General features: G+C 45.0%; 1 protein-coding gene across 1 annotated transcript in view; it reads left to right on the plus strand.

Annotated features, from left to right (window-relative positions):
• The window catches only part of TRS120 (transport protein TRS120), a 78,566-nt gene that overhangs the window by 2,405 nt on the left and 51,747 nt on the right, over positions 1-24,414 (plus strand). Inside the window, exons 4-5 of the mRNA XM_087400406.1 lie at positions 1,300-1,482; positions 22,504-22,586. Of these exons, the coding sequence (XP_087256532.1) occupies positions 1,300-1,482; positions 22,504-22,586 (266 nt within the window). The remainder of the gene's footprint in view (positions 1-1,299; positions 1,483-22,503; positions 22,587-24,414) is intronic.

Below are 24,414 nucleotides of genomic sequence, written 5' to 3' on the forward strand. Positions count from 1 at the left end.
TTAGAGGATGAGTTTGGGCATGTTCTTGGATTCATCTAGAATATGTTCTCGCTGTATTAGCGGACATGAAAATTTCACATTGTGCAGTTTTCGTCCATGTTGTGGCTTGCTGATATTGCGATAAAGTCTTTCTATCCTAAATCGTGCATTGCCCTATCAGCTAGATTTTCCAAGAATTTTTGCCTATAAATGCTTGTTTGGGAGAGACTAAAACGAAATTATTATAGTCTTCACAAGCAGTTGTAGCTTGAATGAAGAGAATGTGGCCTATTTTTTGACTAGTCTTCTCCTTTAGTGCCAGCCTTTGTCACGTTTGAGTCTGCCCCTTCACCTCTAGAGTGCTGACAGAAACTCAGTATGAAGAACCTACTATAAATGGATGCTCTAGTATGTGTGGATGTATGGATACGTGTGTGTGAGAGCATATGTCTATACTATTGTCTACCCTCACCATTAGGCTGATGATGTCAGATGGGATATCATAGTAGCTAGTCCCTGCTTTGCATGATGGAGTTTATAGTTTTCAACCTTGTAGCTCTCATGAGATTGAAACTGCACACTGTGTTGTCCTTTTAGAGGATGAGTTGGGCATGTTCCTGGATTCATCTAGATAAATGTTTCCACCGTATTAATGGACATGCAATTTTCACATCGTGAAGTTTTGGTCCATGTTGCGGCAGCTTGCTGATATTGGAATAAATTCTTTCTATCTTAAGTGGTGCGCTGCCCTATCAACTAGATTGTCTAAGCATTTTTTCCTTAGGAATGCTTGTTTTGAAGAGACTAAAGGGAAATTTATTATAATCTTCACAAGCAGTTGTACCTTGAATGAAGAGAATGTGGACTACTTTTTGATTATGCCTTCTCCTCTAGTGCTAGCGATTCTCTCCATAAACTCAAAGATGGCAGCTTATGCTTGGGTACTAATGAGAATACAAGTGGGGCATTTCTTACTATGTGGTTTTGTTTCTTATGTTTTAGTTTAGTTTTGTGCCTCTTGTAAGGATCCTTTGTGTATGTGTGGGTGTGTGTTTGTGTAATTTTCTTTATCCTTTTTTACATTCATTTAATCACACCACAGTATGGACGTCCTGGATGATGTATTAGGTTTTCTTGTTAGCTAAATATGTTGTACCCTGCTGTAATTGTCTTCTCAACTGCGTAGTATGTTTAGTTATTCTTGACTTGATGATTATCTCTTAGTCGTATCCTTGTTCCCCGTAATTAATAGCTATAAATGGAGAAAGTGAAATCTGTCTTCTTAGCAATTCTCAGTTTATTGGAACTAATGGCTGCCAGGTGAGTAAAGCAAAGAAAAGAAGGCTAGGCCGGGCTCAAAAAACTGTTGGAGATTATTGTCTCTTAGCAGGCTCTCCCTTAGATGCGAATGCACATTACTCCACAGCAATAGAGCTTGCACGCCTCACGGGGGATGTGTTCTGGCATGCAGGGGCAATTGAAGGCAGTGTTTGCGCCTTAGTGGTATGCTATCTGTTTCTTTTATGCATGTATTTTCTTCTCAGTATTCATTTTATCTGGTGTATTTAAAGCTCTCTTTAGCTCTTATAGAGCTGTTGTAACAGTTTTAGCACAGAGAATATAATATCAGTACAAGATTTCCTGGTAATAAACAATAACTCTAGGATGGCCCACACATTCAGTAAACTCAGCTTAGAATATAATGCTTGTGTTGACAGAATTACTATTTTGATCCCATCTTCCTTTCTTTTAACGACGGGATACACAGAAAGAATGGGCGTACATTGCTAGACCAGCTCTCCGCTATCCAGGGTTGTGCACCTTCAGATAATTGCTAGATTAAATTGATGTCTTTTGGTAGTTCATGACATGCTTCAAGCTATCATCTGTGATGGGCTACTATATCAAATTGAGAAACTACCAGTATTCTAGTCTTCTGAAGATATTTGTAGTGCTCTCCACAGATAGCACAGGTTACAATGCACAAAAAATAATTGCTGCAATGAAATGCCAATAACTGGCTATAAATGATCAAACTGAAGATTCAGCAACTGTGGCTGCTCACAAATCATCATCAGTGAACAAGTGTGAGGGAGAAGCCACCTGATGGCTTCACGTAGAAGCTAGGCCCGTAACCCCTCCTACATGGCATTGACATAGTGTGGCCAATCATAATGCATTACCACACATGCATAAATGAGTGCTCTCACCTGATGGTCTGCCCTGAGTGCATGCTTGTGCCACATGGAAAAGCCAGGCCAACAGTATGCCTTTCCTGGATGTATTGTCACATGCACCCCTGCACTTGGGTGCAAAGTGACACACTGGCTACATCGACAAGTGCATTATAGCATTGTGCCAAAGAAAAACAAGAAATTGTGGATTTGTGTCAGATAGGAGATTTTGTCGTATGCTGTGACCCCTTTGTGAGCCCTTGTCCAGGGACAGCCACTTCAGCATTCTTGTGTAGCCCATGAACTCCTCAGATCTGGCCCTGCTCTAGCCTCAGTCCCTTGGCCATCAGTTCAGCCTGATCTGAAGCTGTCCACGCAGCACCACAGTCGGAGGTTTGGACTTTATACGCTGGTTGTAGGCCAACCAGTCTGTAAAACAGACCAACCCAGTCGGCTGTTTACAGACTGGGTTGGCTCAGTTCCAGCCCTATAAAAGGGCCCCTTTGCTGCCCTTTTGAAGCATCCAGTTGCTCCTGCCTACAGCTCTCCTACAGCTCCACTTCAGCCTCCTTGTGTAGCCCTTGAACTCCTCAGATCTGGCCCTGCTCCAGCCTCAGTCCCTTGGCCATCAGTTCAGCTTGATCTGAAGCTGTCTACGCAGCACCACAGTCGGAGGTTTGGACCAGCGAACGGAGAGAGGTTTGGACACTGTTTCATCAGCTTTTCTCAGCTTTCTTTTACAGGCTACACAGCCTATTTCTTAGCTCTATTCTCTCGGTCATATCTCAGCTCTCTCTCAGTATCTATTACTCTCAGCTTTCACTCTCTCACTCACGCAGTAACCCTGCATTCCGGTGGACAGCACAAGCCTCTTCCTTGCCTTGCAGAAGCGTCCTACATCGTCAATGTGGACAGCATCAAGGTCTCGGTATTGGTCAACGTTGCCTCTCAGGTCTTTGGGTTTGCTATACGTGTGCACAGTGAGCTCTTCAGAAGTGCGTTCTTTGCTCTCTCGAAGAGTGTTCTTTGTATTTCTCAGTTCTCCAAGTATAAAGCAAATTCTCCCGAGATTGGGGGAGGGGGTCCTCAGTGGGTAAAGGGACCCAATCGGTTGTTGACTCTACTCTCTCTTTACCCTCATCTCCTTTCTCTCTCTATGGTAAACAACGCTAATTCCTCGCTAAAGGTTTAAAGAAGGTCTTGCTGTGAATTACACAATCAGATTACCGTTGCATGTTACATGTATGTGGGGGTATGCCACCTCATGTGGGCCTTCAAGATTTCTAACTATTACCAATGCCATAATGTCATCACGGTCATCCCTAAGGACATTAGGTCTAACTACTGCTCTAAGAACCATTTAATGATCCTAATTAACAATCACCCCAAGTGTGAACTGATGAACGAATCCATAGTTCATCCTTCAGTTTCCAACACTCTTCCTTAATGCGATGAACAATGAATTTGGTCTCATACCCATCATGTTGGTAAACTACTCTTTCTTACCCCTTGCAAGAGGCTTGGTTAGTGTATATACCACTTGATCCTATATTCTTTTTATCTTAAGTGGTGTAACGCCCTATCAGTGAGATTGCCGGAGCATTTTTTGCTTAGAAATCCTTCTTGGGAGAGACTAAAATGAAATCATTATAGTCTTGACAAGCAGTTGTAGTTTGAATGAAGAGAATGTGGATACTTTTTGATTAGCCTTCTCCTTCAATGGTAGACTTTTGTCATGGCTGAGTCTGCCTTGTACCTCCATGGTGCTAACAAACACTCATTATAAAGACCTGTATGCTCAAGTATTGTGGGCGTGAAAATATGTATATGTGAGAGCATATGCTTATACTATGTTCTACTCCTATTGTTGGGCGCTGATGGGGGATATCATAGTAGCTAGTCCTTGCTATGCGTGATGGAGTTTAGGTTGCAATCTTGTGATTGATGGTCAGGAGATGGAAACTACACTATGTTTGTGTTTTTACAGGATAAGTTTGGGCATGTTCCTGGATTTATCTAGATATATAGTGGTTCAATCAATAAGAGTGTTGCTCTTTTTTTTCAAGCCCAATACCTTTCAAGGTTCTCATGTTACTTGTCCTAGAGCGGTTTCTCTGTATACATGATAATCTACATATGCTGTTGTATCATAAGAGTTGATATCATGGGAGGAGTCCTCTCTCCTAGAGAGTAGAGCCATGCAATGCCTTGGAAGAAGATTTTTGGAATGAGGTGCATGTTATCATCACAGCCATGGCACCTGTCTTCATATTCGTATGAAAAGCCCTCCTATATTGCTTCAAGCACGAGATGCGTACTCCATCCACATGTACTTAGAGCAAGACTAGTTAGTTTGGGACATGGAGTTGTCTAGCTATATGAACAATTTAGGTCCATCTTGTAGTCATGCCACCTCTAGGAAGCTGGGAGGCATTTGTGTGATCAATCTCATGGTTGGAGACATGCATACTTTACTCTTGGCTGACAAGCACTGGCATTTCAGATGCTTCTCTTGTCATGTGAATATTTTCCAACTGACAACAACTCCTCTGTCGCTGTTGCACCTGCTACTTCTGCTTCCTACACCTGCTCGGGTTTTTCTCATTGTATCTAGTTTTTTTCAGTCTCGTAGACCCTTTGGTCTTTCAAAGAATCTAATAGTCACTAAGTGCAAAAGAAAGAATTTATTTCCGATAGAAGAAGAAAATCAGGAGACTACAGGAGATGTAGATTCCAGAGACATTGATCTGGGGGGTGGTGAGCCTATATGAGCCAATTAGAGGCAGAGTTCGTGCCCTAGGTTGTCTATCGGATTGGGTCGAGAGCACGACCGGGGTGAAGCAAGGTTGCCCCCCTCACCAACGCTCTTGGAACTTTACATCGATGAGATCATATCCTTCATTGATGGCCTAGGAGGCGAGGGATCAATATTGACCGACCTCATGATACAGATACTACTGTACCTTGATGACGTAGTCCTTATATCATCTTCAACGGAAGGACTACAAAGACATCTTGAGTCCCTAGAGGTGTTTTGGAGAGAGAGAGAGAGCTGAGTCAACTTTGGGAAGACCAAGGTTATGGTCTTGAACACCTCACTCGTAGTGCTCGGCCGACTCAGCTTCACTTATCGAGGCGAGCCGGTGGAGATAGCACAGTCTGTTAAGCAACTACAATCCCCAATTTTAGGAGCAAACATACCAGCTTGCAGCGCTCCCTATTTTAGGGGCATCAAAGGCACAAAAGGGCACCAAACAGGGCTGGCCGACCAGCTGCTAGAATCAGGCCGACTAGCTGGTCTGGCCAACCTGGAGCTGGCCGACCAGCTAGCCAACCAGCTGGCCGACTAGCTGGCCGGCCCACCGACCTAGGAACTGACCGACCAGCTGGCCAACCTCCTAGGTCAGGCCTATAAAACACTCCCAACCCCCTCACTCTCAGTGACTGGACCTGCAGCTGCTCCTCACCGCCTCCATCCTTTGTTGCAGCCCCTCCTGCTCCAGAACTGGCTATTAAGCCTGCCCCAACTCATTCTCTGCCCCCTATGCTCCAATTCTGCCCCAACTTGTAAGAAATCCTAGATTTACTATATTTAGAAATGTGCTAAGGAACAGAAAGGAGACTGAAATAGCAGAGAACAAGGAATAATTGTATTGCTCGAGTGTCTGTAGTGTAGCTGTAGTGTGTATCATCCATACAATTAGGCCTCTCTTATATAGAGAGTGAAGAGTCACACATGAAAAGGTGTGTACTCCAAAGTGTATGTGCATGAAGAGGTGTGTACCCCTTGTGAAGGGTGTGACCCTTGATGAGAGGGTACATTACAATAGGAATGTCTCTTGTGAAGGGTTGTGCCTCATAGGAAGTGTCCCGTCGAAAGGGCATACCCGTCCACAAGTGTCCATTCATCAAACCATCCATAAGTCTAGAAATAGAGAAAGGAATATGTCACAGGTCGTGACATCCCCTCCCACTCAAAAGAAGACCCTGGTGGAGATAATGGACTAATGTAGAAAATATCACGGTAAATTTTGAAAATACTGCTGTAAAATGTCAGGGTACTGCTGTAAGTCTTCATCAGATTGCCAAGTAGCGTCAGAGTCGTCTAGATCTTGAGCGTTCATGACTGGCTGAGTAAAGATGTACTTTAGAGAGTGATGGTCTGTCTTGACTACCGAGTCGGCTCCCATGAGATAATGTTTCCAAGAGCGATAAGCATGTACAACGGCAAGAAACTCCTTATCATAAACCGGGTATCGGGTTTGGATATCAGAATGTTTATGGCTGTCAAAAGCAATAACTCTGCCTTCTTGCATCAAGACTGCTCCTGTAGCGATGTCAGAAGCGTCGGTCATGACCTCAAATGGAAGGTTTGGGTCAGCAATAGCCATAACTGGTGTGGTAGTGAGTGCTTGCTTGAGTTGTTAGAAACTATACTCTGTTTTGGGAAGCCACTGAAAAACTTGCTTTTCAATAATTCGGACATAGGAGCTGCGATTTCGGAAAACTGATAGACCTTTGTATGGTAGAAGTTTGCCAATCCGAGAAAAGAGCGGACATCATGAACATTCTTAGGAGTAGGCCAGTTTCGGATTACCTCGACCTTCTTGGGATCCACAGAGATGCCTTGAGCTGAAATAACATGTCCCAAATATTCGAGTTGGGTCTTGAAGAACTCACTCTTCTCACTGTTGATGTAGAGAGAATTTGCGCAGAGAACTTCAAAAACTTGGTGAAGATGTTGTTTGTGCTCATGTAGGGATCTGCTGAAAACGAGGATGTCATCAAGGTAAACGATGACGAACTTATCGAGGAAAGGCCTGAAGATGTTGTTCATGAGTGTCATGAATGTGGCCGGGGCATTGTTTAACCCAAAAGGCATGACCAAACATTCATAGTGTCCATACTTTGTTCGAAAAGCTGTCTTGTACTCATCGCATTCTCGTATGCGAATTTGATGATAACCTGAACGAAGATCAATCTTTGAGAATTGTGTTGCATGTAGAAGTTGATCGAAGAGGTCATTGATGCGAGGCAATGGATACTTGTTTTTGATAGTGAGCTTGTTGAGGGCTCGGTAGTCGATGCAGAGGCGCATTGACTTATTCTTTTTTTCCACAAGTAGTACAGGAGATCCAAAAGGGCTGCGACTGGGCCGAATGTGACCTTTGTCGAGTAGTTCGGTGACCTGTCTTTGGATTTCTTCATTTTGAGTGTAAGAAACCCGATAAGGAGGTTTCGACAGTGGATTACTGCTGGGAATAAGTTCGATTGGGTGATCCACTGGTCGTCGAGTTGGTAACTGCTTTGGCAATTCCTGTGGAAAAATATCTAGGTAGGGCTGGAAAAAAGGTTGGCTGAGGTATTCAGGAGGATCCTTTGTTGGTGTCTCCTCTACTGCCGTAACCAACAGAAGTGAAGTCTTTACTTGGCGTTTACAAACCCACTTCTTTACTTGTAGGGCAGAGGCAACTGGGGTTGAAGGAGAGTCCCTAGAACCGGTTGGCTCAATAAGTTTTCCCTGGTGGACAAACTGGATAGTATGGCTGCGAAAACTGATCGATGGATCATAGTCGTAGAGCCACTGTTGTCCAAGTATGACATCGTACCGAGAAAGAGGCATGATGTCGAAGTTCAACTTGTCCGTATAATGTTGGATGCGAAAAGACAAGTTTTTGATCCTGGTGTTGCACAAGAAAGTAGTTCCATTTGCGAGTTCAATCTGATAGTCCATGAGACTAGGACTAAGTTTGTCGACCATAGAACTAGCTAGGAAGGTATGAGAGCAACCACTGTTGATGAGGATAGTGACCGTTGTTCCACGAATCGATCCTTGAACACAAAGTACTTGAGTGGCCAGGGAAGGTTCGGGGTTGCTGGCAAGGCTTAGGTGGATGGTATTTGCCATTCGAACAGCTTTGCCTTTCTTGTCTTGTGCTGGGGTAGCATCTTCTGTCGGGGAAGTGCTAGGTTTCATATTGGAATTTTGCTTTGGTCGCTTGGGACAATCGAACCATCTATGGTTGCCTGTACAGATGGTATAAAGTCCTTTTGTGCTGGAGTTGTTCTTCTTGTTAGTGGCCGCATCTTAATGTTGGGGATGTCGGTGATGACTTTGTGAAGAAGAAGAGGCGCGATCCTTGAAGGAGTGCTTGTGTTGGAATCCAGCATACGATTTCTGAGACTTCTGGGGATCTTGACTGACCTTGATTACCGGAGTTTTTTCAAAACCTGGGATTATCTTGAGGGCGAGCACCTTTGACCATAGTAGAGTTCTGTATGCGATTAGCACTCTGCTTCCCTGTGTTTTGGAAATCTGTAATGTGCTCTGCGTAAGCAATAGCGCCAGCTATGGTGGTGATGTTTGCTTTAAGGACATCAATGCGTAATGAGGGATTTAGGCCTGAGATGAAAGCATGAAGGCAATCATCCTCAGTTAAACCATCAATCTCCAGCACCAATGTGGTGAACTGAGAGATGTAGGAAGATAGGGAGCCTGTTTGCTCCAACTGTCGGAGTTTTGAACGTGCTTGGAAGTTCGCATTGGCAGGTATGAACTGCTTACGGAGCACGTGTTCAAAACGTTCCCAGGTTAACACACTTTTGCCGTCCTTTAAGCGTCGTTGCCACCATAGGAAAGCTGTATCCTTGAGGAGGGAGGCTGCCAAGGCGATCTTTTTGCCTTCAGTGAGGTCAACAGTATCAAAATACATGCGCATTTTTGCGAGCCATTGGTCGACTGTTCGGCGATTGCGTTGACCAGTGTAGGCTTCCGGAAGTTTGATGTCAAGTCTTTTAGTTTTGGAAGCTTGAAGTAAACGGTAGAGGGCACGTAGTTCAGTGTTTTCTACCTCAGGTGGGAATGAATCCGCATAGTCGTTTGGTTGCGTCACGTCATCCTCTGTATGTGTGGTACTGCGAGAATCTTGGAGTTGTTGGACTTTCTGGACCAAGTCGGAGATGTTGTCCTGAAGCTGGGAAATTTGAAGTTGCAGTAGTGTTTTGCCTTGTATGTTGACTTCAGGGGTCTTTTTTGGACTTGAGTCTTTGATCTCTGGAGAGGCTGCATGCGAGCGTTGCGACATATCTGAGGTCCCCGTGAGAAAAGCACGAACCTGCGCTCTAGTTTGTACCATTCTTGGAAGAAGATTCGGGCTGCTCCCTGAGGTTGCTCATGTTGGAGGGGGCAGGCGAGGCAGGATGGAACCACCCGTGGAAATTTGGTAAAGCAGGTCCTGTCTGAGGTAACACTGGTGATGCCGAAATGGGTGTTACTACTCGTGAGAGTACAGGAGTAGGTTGCAGAGTCCACGGATCTGAGAAGGGATAGGGAGCTGCTGTCAGAAGTGGAGGATATCCAGGAGAAGGAGTGCCTTTAGAGTGTAAATACTGTCTTGGGGAAGGTACAACCTGTAGAGGAGGATATCTGGGAGCTGAAGGAGGTGGAGAGTACCCTGGAGATGCCGAAGGTGAGGGGTAAAATTCTCTCCAAAGATGGACAGCAAACTCTTGAGGAATATCGGGTTCTGGGTATCTTCGTGTCTCGTGGAACACAACCTGGACTGTGCTGAGGAAGTAATGTCACTGAGGTGCCTCACGCAGAAGATATAGGATGTGGTCCAAATCACTAGGAGGGCACGTGACACAGAAAACCCAAGATGCCAAAGCTCCGAAATGGGCTGGTTGTGTAATCTGAACACGATATTGTGTGGTAGATAATGCTTGAGGTGTCCTTGAAATGCCGGGTGAATTACCAGGGGTTTCCATGCTTTAAGGGAGCGTCTTTTATTTGCTGTAATTTGATAATGACAAGAGAATCCTTAGAAGTAGATTGGAAAGAATCCACCTAGCATTGATTTAATCTGCCAAATTGTTGCGTAGAAGAGGCCTGCAGATTTCTGTCCGGAGGTCCATGTTGCAATGGGTGGCGAGGAGCAGATCTGGGCCTGGCATTTAACAGCTGTCTTCATCGCGATAGGAGGCTGAAACTGCTGCTGATCTGGCAGGAAAAAGGTGGCGAAACAAGGGGAGCAGGCTATCAATGGCGCAACAGGCTGCAGGTACCCAATTATGGATCGCAATAGGGGCTGGCGCACCAGGCTGCTGATGTCAAGAAAGACCGGCGAAACAGAAAGGGGGAGGCAGGCTGTCAATGGCGAAAAACTGGTTGCAGGCTGATTTGCGGCAGAATGGCTGGCTGGCGCTGTGCTCACGCTGCAGGCTGGCAGGAAACAGGGCCGCAAACTAGCGAGACTAGGGGCTGCAGATGGCGAGGGGGCTGGCAGCGAAATGGCGAGGGCAGGGGCTGGCAGCGAAATGGCGAAAGCAGGGGCTGCGCAGCGAGACCAACCTGTTTGACGAAAATCTGTAGGGCGTTGAAAAGGTACGTCCCTTTTTTTTGTTTGTGCTGCCTACGTTGGGTGGTTGCCCAAAAAAAAAATTAAAGGGTGGGTTTATTTGACCCTTGGGTAATCTAGGGTAGACCTAAGGTTTGGGGCTGGGTTTCCCTTTTTAACCCCTTTAGGTACCCTTTTATAAGTGCTTGGTGCCAAAAGGTGTGCCTATTCGAAGGGATGTGACCCTTGGAATAGGTGCACCTTTTCATGAGGGGGTGTGTCCCTATTTTGAAAGAGGGTGTCCCCACATGAATAGGTGTGACCTTTTTTCCACGATGGAATGTTTCCCTTGGGTGAGGAGTCAAAACGCTTCATCGGTGTCCGATGGTGAAAAAGGTGCGTCCCTTGGTTTTGGGACAGCCCAAGCACCTGAAAAGACACGAATTTTGTCGTGTCCATTCACATCAACTCGTGATGTGTGGGAGATGGAGAGGCCATTGATGACTTTAGGCAGGGTTGGCGCTAAAAATTTTTACGCTCATCCTCTCCATCTCTTCCATGCACAATGTGCACGGATGTCCTTCTAGTGGAAAAAGATGTATCAGATAGGCGCTAGAAGGTGGGGGGCATTTCCTACAGGCAGGTGCAGAATTTGCTCTGATACCACTGTAAGAAATCCTAGATTTACTATATTTAGAAATGTGCTAAGGAACAGAAAGGAGACTGAAATAGCAGAGAACAAGGAATAATTGTATTGCTTGAGTGTCTGTAGTGTAGCTATAGTGTGTATCATCCATACAATTGGGCCTCTCTTATATAGAGAGTGAAGAGTCACACATGAAAAGGTGTGTACTCCAAAGTGTATGTGCATGAAGAGGTGTGTACCCCTTGTGAAGGGTGTGACCCTTGATGAGAGGGTACATTACAATAGGAATGTCTCTTCAATAGAATGTCTCTTGTGAAGGGTTGTGCCTCATAGGAAGTGTCCCGTCGAAAGGGCATACCCTTCCACAAGTGTCCATTCATCAAACCATCCATAAGTCTAGAAATAGAGAAAGGAATACGTCACAGATCGTGACACAACTCCTCTGTCTCTCTATTCCTCTCCTCCAGATCTAGCCGTGGACCTCCAGCTGCTGCTCCAGATCTGCTCTTGAGTGGTTGCCGACGAGCTTCCACTTCTCCTCTTCATCTGCTGCCATCCTCTCCTACCTCCAGACTGCTGCCGACAAGCTTCCACATCTCCTCATCCTCTGCTGCACATACACCTCCAAATCTACAGCCAGATGAGCTCTTTTTCTTCATCATGTTGCTATTCCAGATAGCCTGAAGGTTCCTTCCTCAGAGCATGCTGTTTTTCAGCCATTTCCTAGGGCAGCTCCAGCCCTTCATCATCTTCGTCATCATCGAGCTACACGGAGGACTGCGTTTCGCTCCCTCTGCTGCTATCTTTTCTACCGTTTCTCTACATGGAATCATCTTTCTGATTCGCCTCAGCCACGGTCCTTGAGACACGACGGCTTGAGGTTCTTGTATTCATTTTTTCATATTATCGACAGGCACTATGTTTTCTGAGTTCCGTTCTTCAGTTGTGTCTGAGTATCGTCTATTTTTGATCGCTCCACTGCAAACCCTATCGTTTCTCTATATGGTATCAGAGCCATGGTGATCTAAAGACCCCAGATCTTTGGTGATCTAAAGATCCTGCTTCTTCATGGAGGCCATAGGTACGGGGAGCATCACTTCTATGAACATATCGGTTTCCTCTTCATTTTTTGGGCACTACGGGAGAGAACTCCATCTTCTACTCCCATCCCTCCCTCCCTTTCTAACCTCCATCTTCTACTCCCTCCCTTTTTAGTTTCAGGCTTGACACTCCCCATTCCTTCGAACAAGGAGGTCATGATCCTTCACCTCTACCAGATCTCCATCGGCATCGACTTCCAGGATCTACAAGCTCTCCCGAGGCGGGACCCTTTCTGTTCAGATGTGTCTTGATGATTGTTGTTTCGAATCTTCTACATGCATGGAGGCGGGGATAGACTCCTCTCTCCCGAGGTCCAAGATCGGGCACACACTGTTAGAATTATAGATATAATTCAGCAGTGACCAATGTAATTTAATAAGCTAGTTAGGGGCACTTTTCCCTCTTTAAGAGGTTTTTCCCCTTAACCGCTGTTTGTTCACTAACTATGGTTAGTGACTACTAAGGTTTTGTCACTAGGACAAAACCTTATCTTTCACTCATTGAGTAGTACTCTTCACACTCTTCTATTGCAACTCAGCTTTCAGCTTCCAAGCTTTCAGCTCTTACTCTCTTGCTCTCTCTCACTCTGCATTCTCTCACATGCTTTGTGAGTCCTGCCAGGTAACGGAGCATCAATTTTACTCTCCCTGAGAGTCTGTAACAGCCAGTTTGGGACTGTTTTTGCTGCATGTATGTCTGCAATATCTTGCTGCACCACCTGTTCCACTAACTGTGGAGGGGGCAAGACATCGTGTGGCGGAACTAAAGCATCTGGAGGTGGCTGTAAATTCTGATTTGCATTAGAAAAATCAGCAGGGGAACCCAAGGCAATGGGTAGCAACCCCTCAAAGACATCCTTTGAAGACGAAGGCATTTGAAATTCAGCCCGAGTGTGAGCTGAATTTTCAGAAAATATCACATCTCTACTGACTATGATCTTGCGTGTAGCAGGATTGTAGAGACGGTACCCCTTGCTTTCTGCACTGTACCCAACAAATATGCACTTAATGGATTTATCAGACAATTTGTGCCTAAATTCAACTGGCACATGAGCATAAGCAAGGCATCCAAAGACTCGGAAGTGATCCACTGAAGGCTTCCTATGATTCCAGACCTCATAAGGAGTTTTTGTTTTTAAAGCCTTAGTGGGAGCCCGATTCAAAATGTAATTGGCACACATCAAACCCTCAAGCCAGAATTTGTGAGGTATGTGTTTGCTTTTCAGCATACATTTGTCCATCTCCATGAGAGTTCTATTTTTCCTCTCAGGTTTGCCATTTTGCTGAGGGTTCAGCTTGACTGTGAGCTGATGCACAATACCCTTGCCTTTCAGAAAAGCATCAAAATCTGCAGACAAGTATTTCCCACCTCTATCTGTGCGCAATGTCTGTATCTTGAGTCCGGTTTCATTTTCAACCATGGCTGAAAAGTGTTTAAACATCGTGAACACTTTAGATTTGCATTTCAGCCCAAAAACCCAAGTGAAATTGGAGTAATCATCAATAAATGTAACGAAGTAGAGATGACCACCCAACGATGGAGTCCTCATGGGACCACAGACATCACTGTGTATAAGCTGTAATTTGCGGACAGCTTTAACTGAATCATCCTTCTTGAAGGGGAATCTATGCATCTGCAGGTACTCTTCTTGATGAGGAGGAGCCTGCCACATTCGAAGAGGCAAAGGACAATGTGCATTGGATGAATGCCATGCACGATGAGTTGCAGTCCATTGCAAAAAATCAGACTTGGGATGTTGTAGACTTGCCACCGGGTAAACATGCCATTGGCACACGATGGGTTTTCAAGGTCAAATGGAAGCCAGATGGCTCCATTGACAGATATAAGGCAAGGCTGCTTGCTAAAGGCTATGCTCAGAAAGAGGGTATAGATTATGAGGAGACATTCGCTCCTACATCCCATATGACCACCATCCGATCAGTTATTGCAATGGCTGCACATTTTGAGTGGAATGTTCATCAGTTGGACATAAAAACAGCCTTCTTAAATGGGGACTTGCTGGAAGAGGTGTATGTCAAACAACCTCCGGGCTTTGAAATTACAGCAAATGCACTTCAAGTATGCAAGCTCAACAAAGCTTTATATGGGCTGAAACAGGCCCCTCGTGCATGGTATGCCAAGATCCATGCCTTTTTGACCAGCAAGGGGCTGCACAATAGTCCTACTGAGAGCACCCTCTACATCAAGATGGATGGGGGGGAAATTTTAGTCATCCTTCTTTATGTCGATGACTTACTGCTCACAGGGTCCAATCAAGACAAAATTACAGATTTCAAAGCTGATTTGTAGACCAACTTTGACATGTCAGATTTGGGGCTGCTTCACTTTTATTTGGGGATCCAGTTCTCTCATGAGAGACGTGGCATTGTTATGTCTCAGTCCAAGTATGTTCAGAAACTCTTGGACAGATTTAACATGCATGATTGTAAGCCCATAGCCACTCCCATGGAGCCGGGGCTAAAACTCACAATGCATGATGCAGGAGAATTAGTTGATGCCACACTTTACAGTCAGGCTGTTAGATGCCTCATATATCTCTGCAACACTAGACCTGATATTCAGTTTGCAGTATCTTAGGTGAGCAGATACATGCACAGCCCAAAAACTATGCATTGCCAGGCAGTTAAGCGCATCTTCGGTTATTTGCAGGGCACGAAGTCTTTTGGCTTGCTATTTCCCAGGGGGGGTGACTTGCAGATGCATGCCTACAGTGATTCAGATTGGGCTGGTGATTATGACACTAGGCAGTCCACTAGTGGCAATTGTTTCTTTTTGGGTAAATCTCGCATTTCCTGGCTGAGCAAGAAACAATCTACAGTGGCTACCTCATCATGTGAAGCTGAGTACAGGGCAGCTTTCATAGCAACAGTTGAATGTGTCTGGCTGCGACGTCTATTTGCTGATCTTCATCTGTCTTTGGAGGGTCCTTCTCCAATTCTCACTGATAGTCAGAGTGCCATTGCAGTGGCAAAGAATCCAGTGTTTCATGCTCGCACGAAGCACATTGAGGTTCACTATCACTACGTCAGAGAGAAGTTGCATGCAGGAGAGATCAGTATGATCTTTGTGTCCACACATGACAACGTTGTAGATATTTTCACCAAAGCACTACCACGTGAAAAGTTTGAGGCATTTCGCAGTGCCCTGAACTTATATCCGTTTGGTGATTGATCAATCTTGTACATGACATTGGCATTGCAGGGGGGTGTTAGAATTATAGATATAAATCAGCAGTGACCAATGTAATTTAATAAGCTAGTTAGGGGCACTTTTCCCTCTTTAAGAGGTTTTTTCCCTTAACCGCAGTTAGTTCACTAACTATGGTTAGTGACTACTAAGGTTTTGTCACTAGGACAAAACCTTATCTCTCACTCATTGAATTGTACTCTTCACACTCTTCTATTGCAACTCAGCTTTCAGCTTCCAAGCTTTCAGCTCTCACTCTCTTGCTCTCTCTCACTCTCCATTTTCTCACACACACTGGCTCACTGTTCAGCTCCGACCTCTTCCTTTGGCGGAATCCCACCATCTCTAGATTATGAGCGCTGCTACGAGATATTTGTTCTTTACCTTTGCTTTTCCCTCCACCTTTCGGTGGTGAGAGGGGGTGGCTTATTCTCTCGAGCTTCACAGTGTTCTTATTTCTGCTGATCATACGTGTAACTTAGGCACTTGAGGAAGTGAACAATTCCCTTGCAAGGGCACTCCTCTTGTGACCTTCTCTGCATTTTTTTGCATTGCATCTCTTGGGCATGTCACAGGGATAGCCACCACCACCGTCGACATCTCTACACAATGTCTGCCCCTCCAAATTGGCAATAGAGAGGGGGTGTTAGGCAACTACAATCCCCAATTTTAGGGACAAACATACCAGCTTGCAGCGCTCCCTATTTTAGGGGCATCAAAGGCACAAAAGGGCACCAAATAGGGCTGGCCGACCAGCTGGTCTGGCCGACCAGCGAACTGGCCGACCAGCGAACTGGCCGATCAGCTGGTCGACCTGGAACTGGCCGACCAGCTGGCCGGACCACCGACCAGTCCGCCAACCTCCTAGGTCAGGCCTATAAAACACTCCCTACCCCCTCACTCTCAGTGACTGGACCTGCAGCTGCTCCTCACCACTTCCATCCTTTGTTGCAGCCCCTCCTGCTCCAGAACTGGCTATTAAGCCTGCCCCAACTCATTCTCTGCCTCCTCTGCTCCAGTTCTGCCCCAACTCCTCTGTCTCTCTATTCCTCTCCTCTAGATCTAGCCGTGGACCTTTAGCTGCTGCTCCAGATCTGCTCCTGAGTGGTTGCCGACGAGCTTCCACTTCTCCTCTTCCTCTGCTGCCATCCTCTCCTACCTCCAGACTGCTGCCGACAAGCTTCCACATCTCCTCATCCTCTGTTGCACATACACCTCCAAATCTACAGCCAGATGAGCTCTTTTTCTTCATCATGTTGCTATTCCAGATAGCCTGAAGGTTCCTTCCTCAGAGCATGCTGTTTTTCAGCCATTCCTTAGGGCAGCTCCAGCCCTTCAGCATCTTCGTCATCATCGAGCTACAAGGAGGACTGCGTTTCGCTCCCTCTGCTGCTATCTTTTCTACCGTTTCTCTACATGGAATCATCTTTCTGATTCGCCTCAGCCACGGTCCTTGAGACACGACGGCTTGAGGTTCTTGTATTAAGTTTTTCATATTACCGACAGGCACTATGTTTTCTGAGTTCGGTTCTTCAGTTGTCTCTGAGTATCGTCTATTTTTGATCTCTCCACTGCAAACCCTATCGTTTCTCTATACAATCCTACCCGTATTTGGGAGCAGTCTTCACAGGACCCTCTTCACGATGACCCATGGAGCCCAAGCACGACTCACACAGGGGCGGGGTGCTTTGGCTCGGCTAGAAAGAAAGAAATATTAATGTCCATAGGGGCCTATGGGACAAAGTACAGAATCAAGTAACTCATACAGACCACTGTGGGCCGAGGCAAAGGGCTCACTAACGCAGTACTAGAGTGATAGTGCTTCCAGGCACACTTCCAAGATCCACCAACGAAGGGTTGGCTTTTCGATACGCTAGTGTGGCCGACTGCCATGTATGCAGCGCTCTTCTAGGGATGCAATCTCTCGAAGGCAGAGTGGATGGAATTTGAGTGGCTACAGGTGATGATGGGGTCCATAATGATTCGGTGTAAGCCCTCAGTCCCACACGGCGGATAGTATAGGCATAGTTCGCCATGACACCTCTCCAGGTTGATGCCATGTTTGAGACAATGACTTTCATCCACAGAGTTTGGGACTTGCCTCACAAGAAATTTCCGAGGCTCGCCCTGGAGTCATTCAAACGACTAGCAGAGGGTGGGGTAGACACATGGTATGCATCCACTTGGCTTGCCATGCACGGTATGCAGATGGACATACTTCCTCCCTTTTACTACAGCATGGACATGCCTCTTGAGTCGATCTCACGAGATGAGATCAACCGTATCATATGCTAAGCCTATTATGAGATACGGGGATGCAACCAGTGTCTCTACTTGGAGGGGAGTGGTTTCGGTCCACTATCACGATTGATCCATTTCCATGACGAGATTGGGTTGTATCTGATGGAGATGCGCCGGCAGAGGGAGACACTAGTGCAACAGATCAGAGAGCAGCAAGAGGTAGCTAGACCACAGGACATGGAGGCTGATTGGGCACAGTGACGCTTCACAGACTTCTATACGTATGAGTAAGCTCCAGGGCAAAGTGGAGTAGAGGAGCTAGCTGATATGAGGGCAGCCTGGATCAGTAGAGAGAGCCGACACGGTGCCATTGAGAGAGGGACGTAGAGATCACGCGCGAGACAGAGAGTGCCCAGAGCACATTCTATTGAGGTCCAACCTATGACAGCTTTCCTCAGGGGGGACCGACAGAGGCGAGGGGTCACTTTGGACACACCCCAGAGAGTTCAGAGATCGAGGAGACCGCATCCCCCGCTATAGTACGAGACAGCTCGACAAATGCAGATACGAGGTATTTTCACAACTCACTAGAGAGCCATCACTGTGTCGGGCTTCGATTTCTAAGTCTTAGCTCCGAGATCGATTTGATTCAGCTTGTGCTTGACTAGTTATGATTTGCTAGCATAGATCAGTACTCAGCAAGGGCCCTAGTGCACCCTTTGCTTTAACCCACTGAGGCTTTTATGAGTCGACTTTTTTGTGCACTTTGTCCCATAGGCCCGTGGGGCCTCTTGCAGATGTTAATACATCTTTCTTTCTTTCTGTCTGTCTGTCTGTCTCTCTATGTATTTATGTATGTATTTCTCTGTCTCTCTATCTATATATCTATCTATCGTACGTTGTGCTGGCTAGACTTGAGTGACAATGCTTTCACTCTCACTTCCCGGACCCTCAGACGGGTTGGCTTTGCACTCCTCCATGATACTAGTTGCAGAGGGGGACTAGAGGTGTTGGTGTGCCCGTACTTGCAGATGGTTTGAGAGCCTGGGGCTCAATATAGACAATCTATTGCCATTCTTGTATAGTGTTGAGGTCGCCTATATCTCGCTTACATATCACGAGGTGAACCAGGTCATCCGAGAGGATCTCCTACAGTTACACACTTTCAAGATTTGGTTGGCACCCCATGAGCTCCCTGTGAAGCTCAGCTTTTACAGAGACCATTGTCTACGGATGTCAGAGGAGGGCTTCATCTGCCCACTAGGATACACACGGATCCACCTGTCCCACTCCATGAGGATCTTGATCGGGCAGTTTTGGTTCTCATCACACCGCCTCCATATAGAGACAACATAGGAGAAGTTTCAAGAGATTTAGGGTTTGGGCAGATGACTGGCAGGTTAGGTTAGGGCCAGGCCGACTTGCTCTGATACCATGTTAGGAAGAAAGAAAGAAAGTTTATTAAAGTCTTCGGAAGACCGATGGGTCTATGAGACTGTGAAAAACTTGATACAATGAGCTGTGGAAGTGGAGCTACTAAACGAGCATCCACACCAATGCAGAATGCAAAAAATGCAAAATGGCAGTTCTAAGCCCTAAGTACAACATCGTACAACATAGTCATGTCGATAGTCGACTATATATCAATCTCAGCATCATCATCATCATCAACATCATGATGATGATGATCATCATCATCAGCTGCAGGAGGACATCAGGATGGATGAGGCAGTGGAGGCATGAGGTCAACAGTAGAGTGCTGTCGGCCCCTCAAGGGTGCATTCCTGGTACGTCTCCTAGTTGTAGCTCTGCGTCTAACCAGGGCCACTGTGACCCCCCGTCGGTTGGGCTCCGACCCTAAACAAGGAGGGGATGTCCCCAAGTATGATTTGTGTGTCAACCCTTTGTCTGAGCTGTTGGGTCACAGGCTCCGGGTCATGGTCATGTCGAGGTCTCGTCTCGTGGGGGTCTATGTGATCTGGCTGAAAGAACTCCGTGATAGAGCTTTGAGAGAGAGAGAGAAGGTAGGCTAGGGTGAGAGGTAATGAGACTCAAATGTAAACATAATGAAAATGAAATGACAAAGTACTCACATGACTAAAAGAGCTTGAGGCTTGATTTCATTGATGTGACATGAGAAGTACAAAGCCTTTATAGAATAGGCACACACACACTCATATTTCCAAATGTATATGGAATAAATCCCAAAGGGACATGTGGCACTCACACATAGAACTACTACTAGAACTCCTAGTAAAACACACCAAAACACATTCTTTGGCTGTGATTTCTCCAAAAGGTATTGATCTGATGTCATTTTTCCCTACTTTTGCCTCGAAATTGGTTCCAGCAGAGGTGCATTTCTCACTATTAGAAGTTATGGTTTCTCTAAAATTTGGGGCTTTTGAGTTTTTCCAGCTAATCTGACCCATTTTATTCCATCTATACCTAATCTGAACATTTGGTTGGGAATTGAGCTCCAAATTGGGCCAGACTGTGAACTGTCCAGTCAGAGATTGACACACGGCAGTGAATCTGCTACCCTGATCAGTGACACTTTCTGATTTAGATGGCATTTTTCTACACAGTGGGCCAGTCAGTGCTCTAAACCTTACACAGTGCTCCTAAACAGTGTTCTAAGTTCTTCACAGTGTTTCTAAACTACTTGATTTAAGCAGTCTGTAAATAGTGCTGCTACAGAGCATCTGACAGTAAGTTCTTTTTTTTTTTCCAAAGAATCTGACAGTAAGTTCTAACCAAAAAATGTTTAAATTACTGTTCAAACAGTGTTTTTACTTCAGAATTGATTTGGGGTTATCAGGAAGCCTTTAAAGAGACCTGGAAATCAGTTTAAGAAGCATCAGATGGGGAACTTTGACGTGCAAGACTGGGCATTGGCTCTATAGAGGGAGCCCAGGATGATGGCACTGAAATGGTGGAAATCCCTGCCAGTTGCAGACAAGAGCTAACTGATGGTACTTGCAATGCCCAGGCATCTCAAGAAAAACACTAATGGGAAGAAGCCTATGGAGCAGGCCCTAGAGGGTGACTCAGATTCTGAAAAGGATGTCATGGTTCAGCCTACTGTAGACCCTCATGGTTTCATGGCATCAGCAAGGAAAGACCTATTATTCTAATGGGGAAACAGCTCACAAGAGCAGGGAGCCACTAAAGAGTAATGTCCCCAAGAGTGCCAACCTTGAGGTAGATAGCCTCTGTCAAAGGTTTAATGGATACAAGACTTTACCTGCTGATCTCAGGTCAGTCATGCTGTTTCTAGTACTTTAGTAGGGAGCCCTAAGTTGCCACGTGGCATCATAGGCTGGCTATCCCATAAGTAAACTTGTAATTGATGCCAGGCCCACACCTAAAAGGGGGCTTTGCTGTACGATGTACCAATTCATTCTTAATGCAATCTTGTGATCACTCATTTGCAGCTGAGCTGGACTAGCTCTAGGCTGAACGAGGATGTTTACTCCTAGCCTTGGAATCTCCCTTCCTAGCCCTGTTGCTGGTGCAGGCCCTGACTAGCTATGGTTCTAGACACAAATCCAGGTACTTTGCTGGTTCAGCTCATGAATTTCTGCAACCTACATGCTGTCCTTTACCTTTGCATTCATTTGCTGCCATTTCTACATTACTAGGCTGTTGAACTAGACCTAAACTAGCATGCTGTAGGCTAGTTTAGTTACAATAAGACGAGAGAAAAGGAGGGAAGGGAGGCCATAAAGGGCTGAGAAGTAGTCTATGGGGAAGGGATGAAAGGGAAGGAGCTTCTGTTGACAGTCTGAGACAGCTCACAGCTGGGTGTAAAAGGCCACAGACGCTTGCTTTTGTAAGGCCGGAAAAAGCCCTAATGAGGGGGAGGCTTCTAGGAAGAGGCCCCAAAGGGAGACTTGCGAGCAGGGTGTGCTGTAGGTCGCTCTCCACATGACCAAATGGGCCTGAGGAAAGGGCTCAAAATGGGCAGGAACAGATTCCTCAGGAGGAGCAGACTTTGGAAATGAGGCAAGGGACTAGAGAGGACGGCGGGAAGCTGAGGTGTGGGGGGCAAGGGGGGGTGCAGGCAAGTCAGCAGCTTGTCAAGCAGGGTCTGAGTGACATCATCATATACATACATACTTACTAACCTAACCATGTACATACACGTACGCAAGACCTCCAAATCTTTGTGGCAGAGTGAGAAAGAAGCCCTAGTTCTCATGGATGTTACAAGAGTACCCTGCTCTCCAAACGTTCAAGATTTATAATAGGTAATACATGGGGCCTGAGCTTAATGGAGCGTCAACATGTTGCTTGTTTTTTTGAATGATGGAAAATCAATGCAGTACTAATTTTATGAAGGTATATTGTTGGAGTCATTGGAAAATTCGAGGTCCAAAAATTTCAATGGATGGGCATGACGTTGCTCCAAAAACTCAAAATTCTTCCATTTGGCAGCCTTGTTTTTAGGTAATTTTTGCACTGTCATGATTTTGAGAGAAGGGCATGCAAGTAAATATTGTCAATGTGTTTCGCTTCTTGGCTTGTTTTAATGAAAGTACTTCTATGTACATAGGATGATAGACTTCATTGACTTATCTACAGTAGTGTTATAATTTCATATGGAAGTACTGTAAGATGTTGCTTTGCGTGCCAAGAATACTGATAAACTATTCTTGAATAATTGAATTACACTCCATTTAGTATTATTTGTATATACCTTGGAAGACCAAAATTAATAGTTTCATGCTTTTGTTTGCATATATAATAAACCTAGCATAGATCTGGAAAACATGTTTGCAAGAATAAATAAGTGTTATATTGGGGCTTTTTATAGGTGCACCACTCTGGACAGAAGGATCAATACGTTGAAGATGAAGTGAAGTTCCGGTACTTTGAGGTTATACAATTGTATAGAAGGTAGGTCTGGTTTCATGGTAGCTGCCTTTGCTATGCAAACATACCAAATATTCAATATTGAGTAAATTAGAAAAGAGTAGGGGAAAAACCATTGCTAAGCCACGTAATAATATAGACAATGATGTTGTAGGCTCAATGTATGGATGACATTTTTAAAGGTTATAAAAATGTTACAAGTCTAATACCTAGGTTGCAAGAGCTACATGGAGGATAATGATACATATGCCCTACCTCCCTTATGCGTATCAGTTAGGATGACTTCTGCATAATGTTAGAGAAACTATGCATGTACCAAACATGGATCTAATACCATGATAGAATCATAGGAGCTAGCCCTTTGATGGCCTAAACCTAAATGGAAGATTTATACCAGACTTCATCCAGGTTTACTCACAGATGACGTGTGCACAAGCATAACTCAAAGCAGAGGCTCAGATCTGAGAAAGCATACACAGCAAATTGGATGCTGCAGTACCACATGTATAGTGCACCAAAATAGGCCAATCTCTGTACAAAACATGTGCCACCTTCGAGAACAGGCGTTGTATTTCACGCAAGCATCTTTTACAAAATCAGCATCGATAGTTTTGTTTGTATCTTCTAACATTGAGTGATATAGAAGATTTGCGTACGTCTGATCTTGTAACGTCTAAAACCTAGCACCTGAAAACCCAAATTCCATAGCTAGAGAGAGAGAGAGCACATGAGATGTGTAGTGTAAGCTTTGTTCCAGAGGTATGAGTAGTGCAAACGATCATCCTCAGTTTGTTTGTTGATATCATGAATATCTAGAAATGGATGTGCTGAAATTGTTGAGAAAGCGTATAGCAAGTTGAGTGGTGTTGAGGCATACACCTGTAGCAAACCGCTGTAGTGTCCTCCAAATTGGGGCTGCTACACCATTCCAGAAGGCTGCCGAAATGCTCCTCTTGGGCTTCTGTGGCTTGCAGTGGGTAGAGGACTAATTGTATGTGCCCTTTATATAAAGTGAGAGCTGCTCAAGCCTTCAGAAAAAATTACAACAGTTCAAGCACTTCAAATTTCAGCAAAATCTTGATACAAAACTAACTTGCAGGGGAGCAAGAAGACAGTAAGAACTCGAATTGTACAAAGAGCATGAAAGCTCTGAAATTTATATGACTACAAGTCCAGCCATGCTTTTGGCTTTTCCCACAAAAGGCTAGGGCTTTTAGCCAAAGTAGGCTGGCTGAACTGGAAAGCATGATCTCTTCCCTAAAAGTGGGTGCCCAATTCGTTGTAGCCGCTTTTCCTTATGTGGGCCCTTCTTAAGAGCTGGTCGCCCACTTAATTGCTTTCCCCCTTAAAACGTGGGTGCATTTAACTCTCTCTAGTCTCCTGTCAAATATAAACAAATCCAACACACTACACCAATTAATTTGTTAGCCAATGCATACTCTGGCCTAATCCTACTCCTTTGTGGGCGTCCCCCATAAACAAAACAAGTAAAGAAATGGAAACTCTCTAGTTGAACAAAGTCAACTCTCTTTGAATGGAGTTAAGAATTAAAAAAATCTCTTTATTTCTTGGGCACTGATGACGACATAAGTGTTGCTTTGCTTGCTAAGTATGTCTTCCTTCTGTTTTTCATAAAAGTTTTTGTTTACCTCTTTTTTCTTCTCTTTCATTTTCTCTTTTATTTTCTGTGTAGAATTTTGATCTTTAGAACAACAAAAACTCTAAATTTGTATGGTTTGACTTATTCTAGTCTTACAAAGGTTTATATATATTATTTCTTGGGATAAAATACAATTCTGTGACACCTGGGCAAAATTGTGTCCCAGATCTGCCCTTAAATAGGCTAAATCAA

The sequence above is a fragment of the Dipteris shenzhenensis genome, chromosome 29 (assembly GCF_047967505.1).
Source record: "Dipteris shenzhenensis isolate YYH24624 ecotype China chromosome 29, Dip_SZ_1.0, whole genome shotgun sequence".
NCBI classification, from domain to species: Eukaryota; Viridiplantae; Streptophyta; class Polypodiopsida; order Gleicheniales; family Dipteridaceae; genus Dipteris; species Dipteris shenzhenensis.